We start from the raw sequence: 10,826 nt of genomic DNA, 5'->3' as shown, positions 1-10,826 counted from the left end.
TCTCAGCTTCCCAGTTAATACCCCAGCCTTTGTTTTTTGTGTTTGGTTTCGGTCGTTTCTCTCTCTATCACAGTCGGTTTCTCTCTCCTGTTTTTTCTTTGGTTTCTCCTTCCCTTATTTTTCTTTTTCTCTCCCTCTGTTCTGCTCCTCTTATTCCTCTTCGGTTCTTCTTCAAAAGCTTCGTTATCTCTCTCCCTCACGGTTTTTCTTTCAACAATATTGTCAGCCCTCCCTTTTCTCCTTTTTTTTTTCCTCTGCTGTTCTTCCTCTATTTATAGCCCGTGAGCATGTTTTTTTTTTTTTTTTCTCATCGTGGGGTCATGCGGCGGCTGGTCGGGCGTGCCTCCCTCAGTTTCGGCGGTGCGGTAGGTGGTCGGCCAATGACATTAAATATACATTTTTTCCTTCTTTACTGCTGTATGTTAGGCGGGGAAGAAAGGGGAAGAGTGTCGTTCAAAACGGCACCGTTTAGCCCCCCCCCCCTTTTTTTTTTTGTTTTTTTGTTTTTTTTAAAGTATGAAACGGCGTCGTTTTGGATAAAACGCGCCGTTTCATTTAAAAAATGGCGCCATAACGCGCTAAATTCCAAATCAGCCCTCAATCATCTTTTTCTTTTCAATTGCGTCCCTGCCAATTTCGGTCCTTGCCCCCATAGTTGGCCGCGTTTTCACTTTGGTCCTTGGCCTCTGATTTATACAATTTAGCCCTTAATTGACCAATAAACTTCTAATTTCTTCAATTAAACCCCTGAATCAATTCAATACAGCTCCCTCTATATTCGCGCCTTTTCCAAATTGGTCCCTGGTTTCGGATTTTCGCAATTAAGCCCCTAATTGGCCATTAAACTTCAAAATTCATGCAATTAAGCCCCTGATTTGGCCTAATAAATTTCTAAAAAATATATTTTGGCCCCAGAACTTAAATTTCTTCTAATTAAAGCCCAAATTGATTTAAAAATCAATTTTTCTCGCAATCAAAACCCCTAAAAAATCCCATTAAAAATCCAATCATGTCCAAAAACTCCAAATTTAGGCTTTTTCCTCAAAAATTCAAATTTCCCTTCTAAATAGGGCTCTCATCCTTCAAGAATATACTGCCAAAAATCCAATCTTTGTATTTTTAACCTCCTGGACCAATTTTCTGACCATTTTCTGAGCACTTCCCCCCCTTGCTATTTTCTAATCTCCTTTGGCTATTTATTTTATTTTTTTACGGGGACCCAAAAATGGGTTACAACAGATGCCCCCTCTTTACAATGCTTACGAAGCAAGGACTTTGCGAAGTAAGTTTTGTAAAGATAAACCAAAAGTAAACTTCCGAAACTGATCTTCTCATAACTTGGTTGATCCGAAACCCTTCATTTATAGCAATTCTCTCCAACCAGAACTAAAATCTTTGTGTGGCTAGGCTAAACTGAGATCCCTTCGCCGATCCCCTTCAACCAGAACCAAAAAATCCTTTCCAATCAGGTTAAACTGAGATCCCTTTGCCGATTCCCTTTAACCATAACCAAGGAATGTGTGGTTAGACTGAACTGAAATCCCTTCATTTATCCCCTTCAACCAGAACCAAAATGTGTGTGGTTGGGCTGAACTGAGATCCCTTTGCCTATCCCCTTCAACCAGAACCAAAATCCTTTCCAATTAGGTTAAACTGAGATCCCTTCGCCGATCCCCTTTAACCATAACCAAGGTGTGTGTGGTTGGGCTGAACTGAGATCCCTTCGCCGATCCCCTTCAACCAGAACCAAAATCCTTTCCAATTAGGTTAAACTGAGATCCCTTCGCTGATCCCCTTTAACCATAACCAAGGTGTGTGTGGTTGGGCTGAACTGAGATCCTTTCGCCGATCCCCTTCAAACAGAACCAAAATCCTTTCGGACTAGGTTAAACTGAGATCTCTTCGCCGATCCCCTTTAACCATAACCAAGGTGTGTGTGGTTGGGCTGAACTGAGATCCCTTCGTTGATCCCCTTCAACCAGAACCAAAATCCTTTCTAATTAGGTTAAACTGAGATCCCTTCGTCGATCCCCTTTAACCATAACCAAGGTGTGTGTGGTTGGACTGAACTGAGATCCCTTCGCCGATCCCCTTCAACCAGAACTAAAATCCTTTCCAATTAGGTTAAACTGAGATCCCTTCGCCGATCCCCTTTAACCATAACCAAGGTGTGTGTGGTTGGGCTGAACTGAGATCCCTTCACCGATCCCCTTCAACCAGAACCAAAATCTTCATGTTGTGGTTAATCCTGAGATTCATTCTGGCAATCTCCTTTAACCATAAATATGTTCCTTCTTCAAGATGACAAGGTTTGAATTGAAAATTCTTCTTGATTGATCTTCTTATTTCTTTGAGATTTCCCTAATGTTAGAGTTTATCTCATCTTCTTCCCATTCCAGGGTCAAAACCATGAATCTTTGTTGTTCTCCAAATCAACAATTCTTTCTTTGACCCTAATCTTGCTGGACTATTGAGGATTTATTTTTTATTTTTTTTATTTTTACCAAGTCAACAAAAATGTTTGATGCAATGCTTTGTGGTTGGATGCCATGCATGCATCCTTACCTGTTTTGGAAACATAGGTCCCCTCACTTCCTTCAATTTCTGACACTCTCTCTTGATACGACCTTGTTCATGTGCTCGCAATGGCATGCTGGATTCCTTTCTCATCAAGTCTCTTCTTTCCATCTCATCCCAGGGAAGAAGATCACCAACCTTGTCATTAGGTGACCCTTTTTCTAAAATGCATGCTTTGTCATTGCTTCTTACATGCTCTTATCAGTGCTTTAATTTGTTTTTCTCGAATTAAAGGCTTTTTGGTTTTCGTTCCAACACGCAACAAAATCTTTTCCAAAAAATCCTTCAAAAGACTTGAATTTGTACTTGACAACCGGAACCTTCAAAATATGCATCAAAAACTCTTTTAAGCAAATCCTATTTTGGTTTCTAGACTGCGGTTTGTCTTTAAGCCAAGGCTTTTATCCAACGTGGCCTTCTGTTTAAGCTTTAAGTATCTGTATCTATGTGAAAAAGCCGTGTAGAAAAGGCAAATGTTTCCTAAAAGCAGATTATCACTCATTTGTTAAATCCTGTGAGAAATGAGACCAACGTTTATTAACCCAAATTATGTGCACTTGATTAGAAAGGACTTCTGCATGCTTGTAATGTAGGCTATGTCTATGGGATATGAAAGAAATGGACGCTTTAAGGCTCAACAGTGTTTGAGGGTTTAAGGACTTAAGACCACTCTTTTTTCGAAACTGACTCATCGGTTGCATTTGGAGAAGCCTGCTTAAGGATCCTCCTCTTGGTCTTCAAGCATTATCAAACCATCATCTTTTTTCTTTTTCTTTTCATGGGATTGCCCCCAATTGTGGGGTTCTAACTTTCAAATATCTACGTCCTCTTTTCTTTCTCTCCTTTTTCTTTGTTTTATCAACCCCTTTCTTTTTTCTTCTCTCTCTTTTTTTTTTTTTTTTTTTTTACCATTGTTTTCATCCTTAACAAAAGATCTCTTATTGCCTCTAGTGTAGGGTGTGGTCTTAGTCGGGTTTTCATAAAGAAGAAACTCAATCCGGCTCAAATAGGGACTACAAAAGATAAAATTTTTAGAAAGTGAAGGGATGACAAAGATGGCCTTTCCTCATTTCAAAACGCACATTATTAAGATTGATAAACCTTGTTCTTATCTTGGAAGGAAACATGCTATCAGGGGCAGGGTTTCATCATATGGTTAGCTTTAGGGTTTGCTTGGTTCAGTCACCTTTTTACTAGGAAGAGCTTAAATTTCATTTTTGAGCGTTTTATGATATATTCCTTGTAATCATGTACAAAACCGATTCTTTCGAGAGATTTTTTCGGAAAGAAACAAATTACGCATTGTGAGATCCATGCAATGAAAAAAGGTTCTTTACACAAAGAAATCATGGCCAAACTTGCTTTATTGATTTTAGGAGAAAGCTGAACACATTAGACATAATATTTCTTTACAGAATCAGAGTTTACAGGTCTGGCTAGATCTTCTCCATCCATTCTGGACAACTTCAAAGCTCCTCCTGAGAAAGCCTTCTTCACTATATAGGGACCTTCATAATTTGGGGGCCATTTGCTTCGATCTTCTCCTGGTAAAGCCAATAGTTTCTTTAGCACTAGATCTCTTTCCTGGAATATGCGAGGTCGGACCTTCTTGTCATATGCCATGGCCATCCTCTTCTGGTAAAGTTGGTGATGACAGATTGCAGCCAACCTCTTTTCACTGATCAGGTTTAACTGTTCATATCTTACTTTTGGCCCATTCAGCTTCTTCTAATTCTGAATCCATTAAAACCCTCAACGAAGGTATTTCTACTTTCAAAGGCATCACCGCCTCCATTCCATATACCAGAGCATACGGAGTAGTTCCTGTCGAGGTCCTTACGGCAGTGCGATATGCATGGAGAGCGAACGACAACATCTCATGCCAATCCTTGTAAGTGATTACCATCTTCTGAATAATTTTCTTGATGTTCTTGTTGGCTGCTTCCACGGCACCATTCATCTTGGGCCTATATGGTGAGGAATTTGAATGCTTGATTTTCCACTTGGTGCAAAGCTCCACGATCATTTTGCTATTGAAATTCTGTACATTATCAGTCACTATCTTGTCTGGTGGACCATAGCGACAAATCAAATCTTTTTCTATAAACTTTTTCACCACTTTCTGTGTTACATGAGCATATGAACTGACTTCTACCCATTTCGTGAAGTAGTCAATAGCTACGAGGATGAATCTATGCCCATTGCTGGCTTTTGGGTTAACTGGTCCAATCACATCAATTCCCCACATCGTAAATGGCCAAGGAGATGTTAGGTTAATTAGAGGGGTTGGAGGTGCATTGACCTTATCACTATGTACCTGACACTTGTGACATTTCCTGACATAGTCGATGCAGTCTTTTTCTAATGTCATCCAGAAGTAACCGGCCCTTTGTATCTTCCTTGCTACCATATGCTCGTTAGCATGAGTTGAACAAATCCCTTCATGCACCTCCCGTAAAGCATTTTTGGCATCTGTCTCATTCAAACACCTTAGCAAAGTTCCATCAAATGATCTTTTATAAAGAATCTCTCCGTCCAGGTAGAAATCCATGACCAACCTTCTTAGGGTTTTCTTATCCATCTTCGAAGCTCCTACTGGATATTCCTGATTTTGCAACAAATTCTTGATATCGTAGTACCAAGGCTTTCCATCTACCTCTCCTTCAACTGAGTAGCAATGAGCTGGGTTATTTCTGATGTCTATGTGTACGGGATGTACCTTATACCTGAGATCCATTGTTGCCATAGCAGCTAACGTGGCCAAAGCATCCGCAAAATGGTTCCCTTCTCTTCCTAGATGGGTGAACCTTATCTCTTCGAATTCTTCTGACAGTGTGGATAAATATTCCTGGTATGGCCTCAACTTTTCTTCCTTTGTTTGCCACTCTCCTTTCACCTGACAGATAATCAACATTGAGTCCCCATATACATCTATCTTTCTGATCTTCAACTCTAATGCAACTTCTAAACCCAAGATACAAGCCTCATATTCTGCAGTATTGTTGGTACATTCAAAACACAATTTAACTGAAATTGGATATTGTTTCTGGTCAGGAGAGATGATCACCGCACCGGCCCCATTACCATAAACATTTACTGCTCCGTCAAAAAACATGGTCCACCAATCTGTCTTCTCTTCTCCCACTACTGATAATACATTTTCATCAGGGAAATCAAAATCTAATGGCTCATAATCTTCCACCGCATTATCAGCCAAGTGGTCTGCAATGGCGCTTCCTTTCACGGCTTTTCTTGTTGTATAAACTATGTCATATTCTGACAACAGAACTTGCCACCTTGCAATTCGACTTGAGAGATAGGGCTTGTCACAGATGTACCTTAGTGGATCCACCTTTGAAATCAACAAAGTGGTGTGGTACAACATGTAATGTCGCAATCTTTTTGTTGCCCATACCAATGCACAACAGAGTTTCTCTATCACCGTGTATCTAGACTCACATTCGGTGAACTTCTTACTAAGGTAATAAATGGCCCTCTCTTTCCTTCCAGTTTCATCATGCTGACCCAATACACACCCCATAGCTGTTTCAGTTACTGTCAAATACAGTATTAAAGGCCTTCCTGATACAGGAGGAACAAGCAAAGGCGGATTTTGTAAGTATTGCTTGATTTTATTGAATGCCTCCTCGCACTCCTCATTCCAAATCCCAGGATTCTTTTTCCTCAATAGCCGAAAGACAGGTTCACACGTTGTGGTTAGCTGAGCTATAAATCTGGCAATATAGTTCAATCTTCCCAAGAATCCTCTCACCTCCTTCTCCGTCTTTGGGGATGGCATGGATTGGATGGCTTTCACCTTATCAGGATCCACCTCTATATCTTTATCACTTACTACGAATCCGAGCAACTTTCCTGACTTAACTCCAAACGAACATTTGGCAGGGTTGAGCTTCAGTTCATATTTTCTCAAACGCTCGAATAACTTCCTCAAAACCTTTACATGGTCGTCTTCCCTCTTGGACTTGGCAATCATATCATCTACATACACCTCAATTTCCTTATGCATCATATCATGGAATAAAGTCACCATGGCTCTCTGATAAGTGGCTCCTGCATTTTTCAAACCAAACGACATAACCTTGTAGCAAAAGGTTCCCCATGGTGTAACAAAAGTCGTTTTTGCCTTATCTTCTAGAGCCATCTTTATCTGGTTGTATCCCGAGAAACCATCCATAAAGGAATATGTGGAACTACGTGCAACATTGTCCACCAAAACATCTATATGTGGCAACGGAAAATCATCCTTGGGGCTAGCTTTATTCAAATTTCGGAAATCCACACAGACTCTAATCTTTCCCTCCTTCTTTGGTACGACAACAATGTTGGATACCCATTGTGGATACTTGACTACTTCCAGAAAGCCTGCATTCCATTGTTTCTCGAGTTCTGTCTTAACTTTGATCCAAACATCCAGGTGAGCTCTCCTCAACTTCTGCTTGACTGGCTTGCAACCTTCCTCCAGCGGTATCTTATGCACGACGATATTTCTATCCAAACCAGGCATATCCTCGTAGGACCAAGCGAAAACATCTACATATTCTTGTAAGAGGGCCTTTATTTTTATTCTTTCCTCAGGAGTGATTAAGGTCCCTATTTTCAATTCTTTTTTAATCTGATCATTACCCACGTTTATGGTTTCTAGTTCTTCCGCAGCTGGTTCCCAGGTTTGTTCATGTTGCTCTACTAACTTTGTAAATTCCTTAACATTGCTTTCATCCCATTCTTCTCCTTCCATGGTGATAACATGTTCATTAAAGTTTGGCCATTCATTCTCGATGCTAAGTGTATGTGATGTTGTGGAAGATCCGCTTTCAGGGTTCCTAAAAGCGGAAAGTGTTGGTGTAAATGCACAGATAAAGGGACAAATTTGGAAAACGCATGATCTCATTACTTCAAACAAAAGATGGGCTCAAAGACAACGACAAAATCTAATTGACATCATGAGCCTTGATTGTCAACTAGGGAAAATAAAGCAAACAAAAGCAATAACAAAAGCATGTTAAAGCAGACAAAGTTGGTTTACATTTTAAACACTACTGGGGCTTCTTGAGTCACCCAGTTTTGAAACATTTTAAACGCTAGCTTTCGGATGAAGGTTTTAGCAGAGACTTCTTCCAGGGTGTGGATAGTCAGTTGTGGCAGTGCTTCATCCTCCCTTCCCGCTACCATCTTCATGTTACCTCCTTCCACTTCATCCTCTTCCAAGGTGTTTATGCTCATATTTGATAGTTGTTGACCAAGGCTTTCTGCTCCTTTATCGGGTTGCATTACATATGCAACTTTTGGGAATGTCACTCTAAGGGGAGGGATTTCAAGCTTCTCTTCTTCAGGCTCTCTCCCTTCAATCCTAGCCATTCTTCTTTCCCTTCTCCGACTAGCAGCCCATCGATGATCCTCTTTTGTAGGTTTATACCCCAGCCCAAATCTTTGATCAGCACATTTCATCTTTGTCAGGTTAGCCCATTTTGGTACCTTAGTTATAAGATTACACAGAAAAGGGATCCCACGTTCCAAGAAACAATGAGCTGCCATCCTTGCTGCTTCTGAGATCTTTGGCTTTTTTAGTACTGTATTTTCAGGTACCTAGTCAGTGTTTACAATCTCAAAAGCATGGATATTATCATCCTTACAATCTTCCGCCTCAATAAAAGGTATGGCTACATTCTTTATCATGGAGATTGTTTCCTCAGCTTTGACAGTCACCAACATCCCGTTCATGATATACTTCAAGCATTGGTGTAATGATGAAGTTACCGCCCCAGCCGCATGGATCCAAGGTCTCCCTAACAACATACTATAGGAAGGGTGGATATCCATAACTTGAAACGTTATTAAGAACATTTGCGGTCCCACATATAGCTCCACTTCTAAAATCCCCATTACTGGTCGAGGTGAGCCGTCATATGCTCTGACCACCATGGTACTTGGCTTTATATGAGATGCATCGATCGGCATTTCTTTCAAAATATGCTTTGGCAATACATTAAGAGCCGAGCCATTATCGACGAGCACCTTCCCTATTAGGCAGTCTTTGCACCTAACAGTAATGTATAAAGGCTTGTTGTGTCCGGCACCTTCAGCATCAAGCTCATCAGACGTGAAGTAGAGGTAATTAGTTGCGTGGATTCTCCCCACCAAATGCTCCATGGTTTTCTGTTCAATGTCTTGGGGTACATACGCCTCATTCAAAACTTTTTGCAAAGCGTTCCGATGTGGCTCAGAGCTGAGTATCAAAGACATTAGGGAGATCCTAGCCGAAGTCTTTTTTAGTTGATCCACTATGCAGTATTCACTATGTTTTATCAACTTCAAAAATTCATTTGACTCCTCTTCAGTTACTGGCTTATTAACTTCTGTTGCTTTGTCAAGATCTACCACTTCTTTGCCTTTTGCCTTCCTCAACTCTTCGGGAGTGAAACACCGGCCACTCCGAGTTAACCCACTGATTTCAGTTTGGAACAAAGGAAGAGGGGCTTGAATGTTGGCAGTAAAACCATAATTATAAGGCATGGCATTATGGTTTCCTTTGGTGTAGGAAGGTTTAGCCAAGATTAATTTTGGTGGTCCATTAGCCGTTGGTTGGACCCTACATACTCTGGACATCTTATCTTGACCCTCCATCATACTCACCCCACGACTGTCTTCCATGGGTTCAATCCTCAATTCTCCCAACGTCATCATTTTCGCAACCTTCTCGCGAAACTCGATACAGTCTTCAATATGATGTCCCTCTATCCCATGGAACTCACAATAGTCACATCCCTCCAAATGGCCTTCAACATTTATCTCGAGAAATCCTGACTTTAACAGCATGTCATATAACCCCTTCATGGATACCTTTAACGCCTTGCTTTGATTCCCAACTTCTATCATGCCCACTCCACTATTACTTGCGGCATGATTAGGTAATGGATTTGAATTGATGTTGGGCATGTCTTCGAAGGATACCCACCCCCTTTTGATAAGCTCTAACAATCTCCTTTTAAAGGCGTAGCAGGTTTCAATTCCATGCCCCGGATTGCCGGCATGGTATTCGCAAGTTAGTTCGGGTTTATACCATATAGGAAAGGGTGGTTGGATTGGCGGTAGAAGGACCGGAGCTATCTGTCCAATGCTTAACAATTTAGCATACAAGTCTTTTAAACGCATGGGTAATGGAGGTAACTGTTCTGAAGTGTATCTTGTAAATGGCCTTTGGTGGTTGTTTTGGTTGTTTGATTGATGATTGGGGTTAAAAGGTTTGGTAAGGTTTATGTGATGGGTAGGCATTTGTGGGTTTTGGTGATTCACTTTTTTGCCTTTGTACCCGCCTTCCAAATTGTTGACGTCACCTTCTCTTTTCCTTTCCATAAAACCTTTCTTCTCTAAAGGCTCCGCTATGCGCCCAGCCTTAATTCCTTGCTCTATTCTTTCTGCCACATGTACAACATCGTAGAAATGTTGAGATGAGCTACCCATTAAATGCTCATAGTAGGGTGCCTTAAATGTATTGGCGAACAAAGTCACCATCTCCGTTTCTATCAAAGGGGGTTGCACATGCGTGGCCTCGTCCCTCCATCTTTGCGCATAAGCCCTTACTGACTCTTGGCTTCTCTTTTCCATTGACATAAGGCTTGTTCGGTCTGGAGCAATTTCCAAATTGAACTTGTATTGCTTTAGGAAAGCCTCGACTAAATCCTTCCATTTCTTAATCCTGGCATTATCCAACCTCATGTACCAGCTTAGTGCGGAGCCTGATAGACTGTCTTGGAAAAAGTAGATCAGCAGCTTATCGTCATGAATCACCTTAGCCATCTTATTGCAATACGATCGGAGGTGAGTGTTTGGGCATTCCAACCCAATGTACCTTATGAACTCCGGTATCCTAAAGTCTTTTGGTACCGTGATGTTTGGTACCAAGCATACTTCTGATGCTCGCATGGGGTCAAACCAGTCATTTCCTTCGACTGCTCTCAACCTTTCTTCCAAAGCTGATATCTTGTCATCATTCATAAAACCAGTGGACCTATTATCGGAAGGCCCATCTGCGGTTAAATCTACAGTGATGTGAGCTTGAGGGGGCTGAATGGGAATGGCAGGTGCAAAGTGCTGCCCCGTTACTGAATCTGCCCCCAAGTTCTGAGATAACCCCGGGGCATGAGCTGGTGGTGCTCCTATAGGTGGTTGGGTAGACGTTCCCTCCCCGTTCTTGGCTCTTAAAAGCTATTCAAGCAGATTGGTCATTCGGG

General features: G+C 41.3%; 1 protein-coding gene across 1 annotated transcript; it reads right to left on the bottom strand.

Moving 5' to 3' along the window:
- Positions 1–3,969: 3,969 nt before the first annotated feature.
- LOC140954786 (uncharacterized) lies at positions 3,970–10,056 on the bottom strand. The gene is made up of 5 exons (XM_073405547.1): positions 8,197–10,056; positions 7,622–8,070; positions 4,895–7,418; positions 4,481–4,699; positions 3,970–4,305 (listed from the first exon to the last, which is right to left on the bottom strand). The coding sequence occupies exons 1-5, from the start codon at positions 10,054–10,056 to the stop codon at positions 3,970–3,972; spliced, it is 5,388 nt and encodes a 1,795-aa protein (XP_073261648.1).
- Positions 10,057–10,826: the final 770 nt, after the last annotated feature.

This window comes from Populus alba, chromosome 17, assembly GCF_005239225.2.
Source record: "Populus alba chromosome 17, ASM523922v2, whole genome shotgun sequence".
Classification (NCBI taxonomy): domain Eukaryota; kingdom Viridiplantae; phylum Streptophyta; class Magnoliopsida; order Malpighiales; family Salicaceae; genus Populus; species Populus alba.
This window is presented reverse-complemented; position numbering and strand designations above follow the sequence as displayed.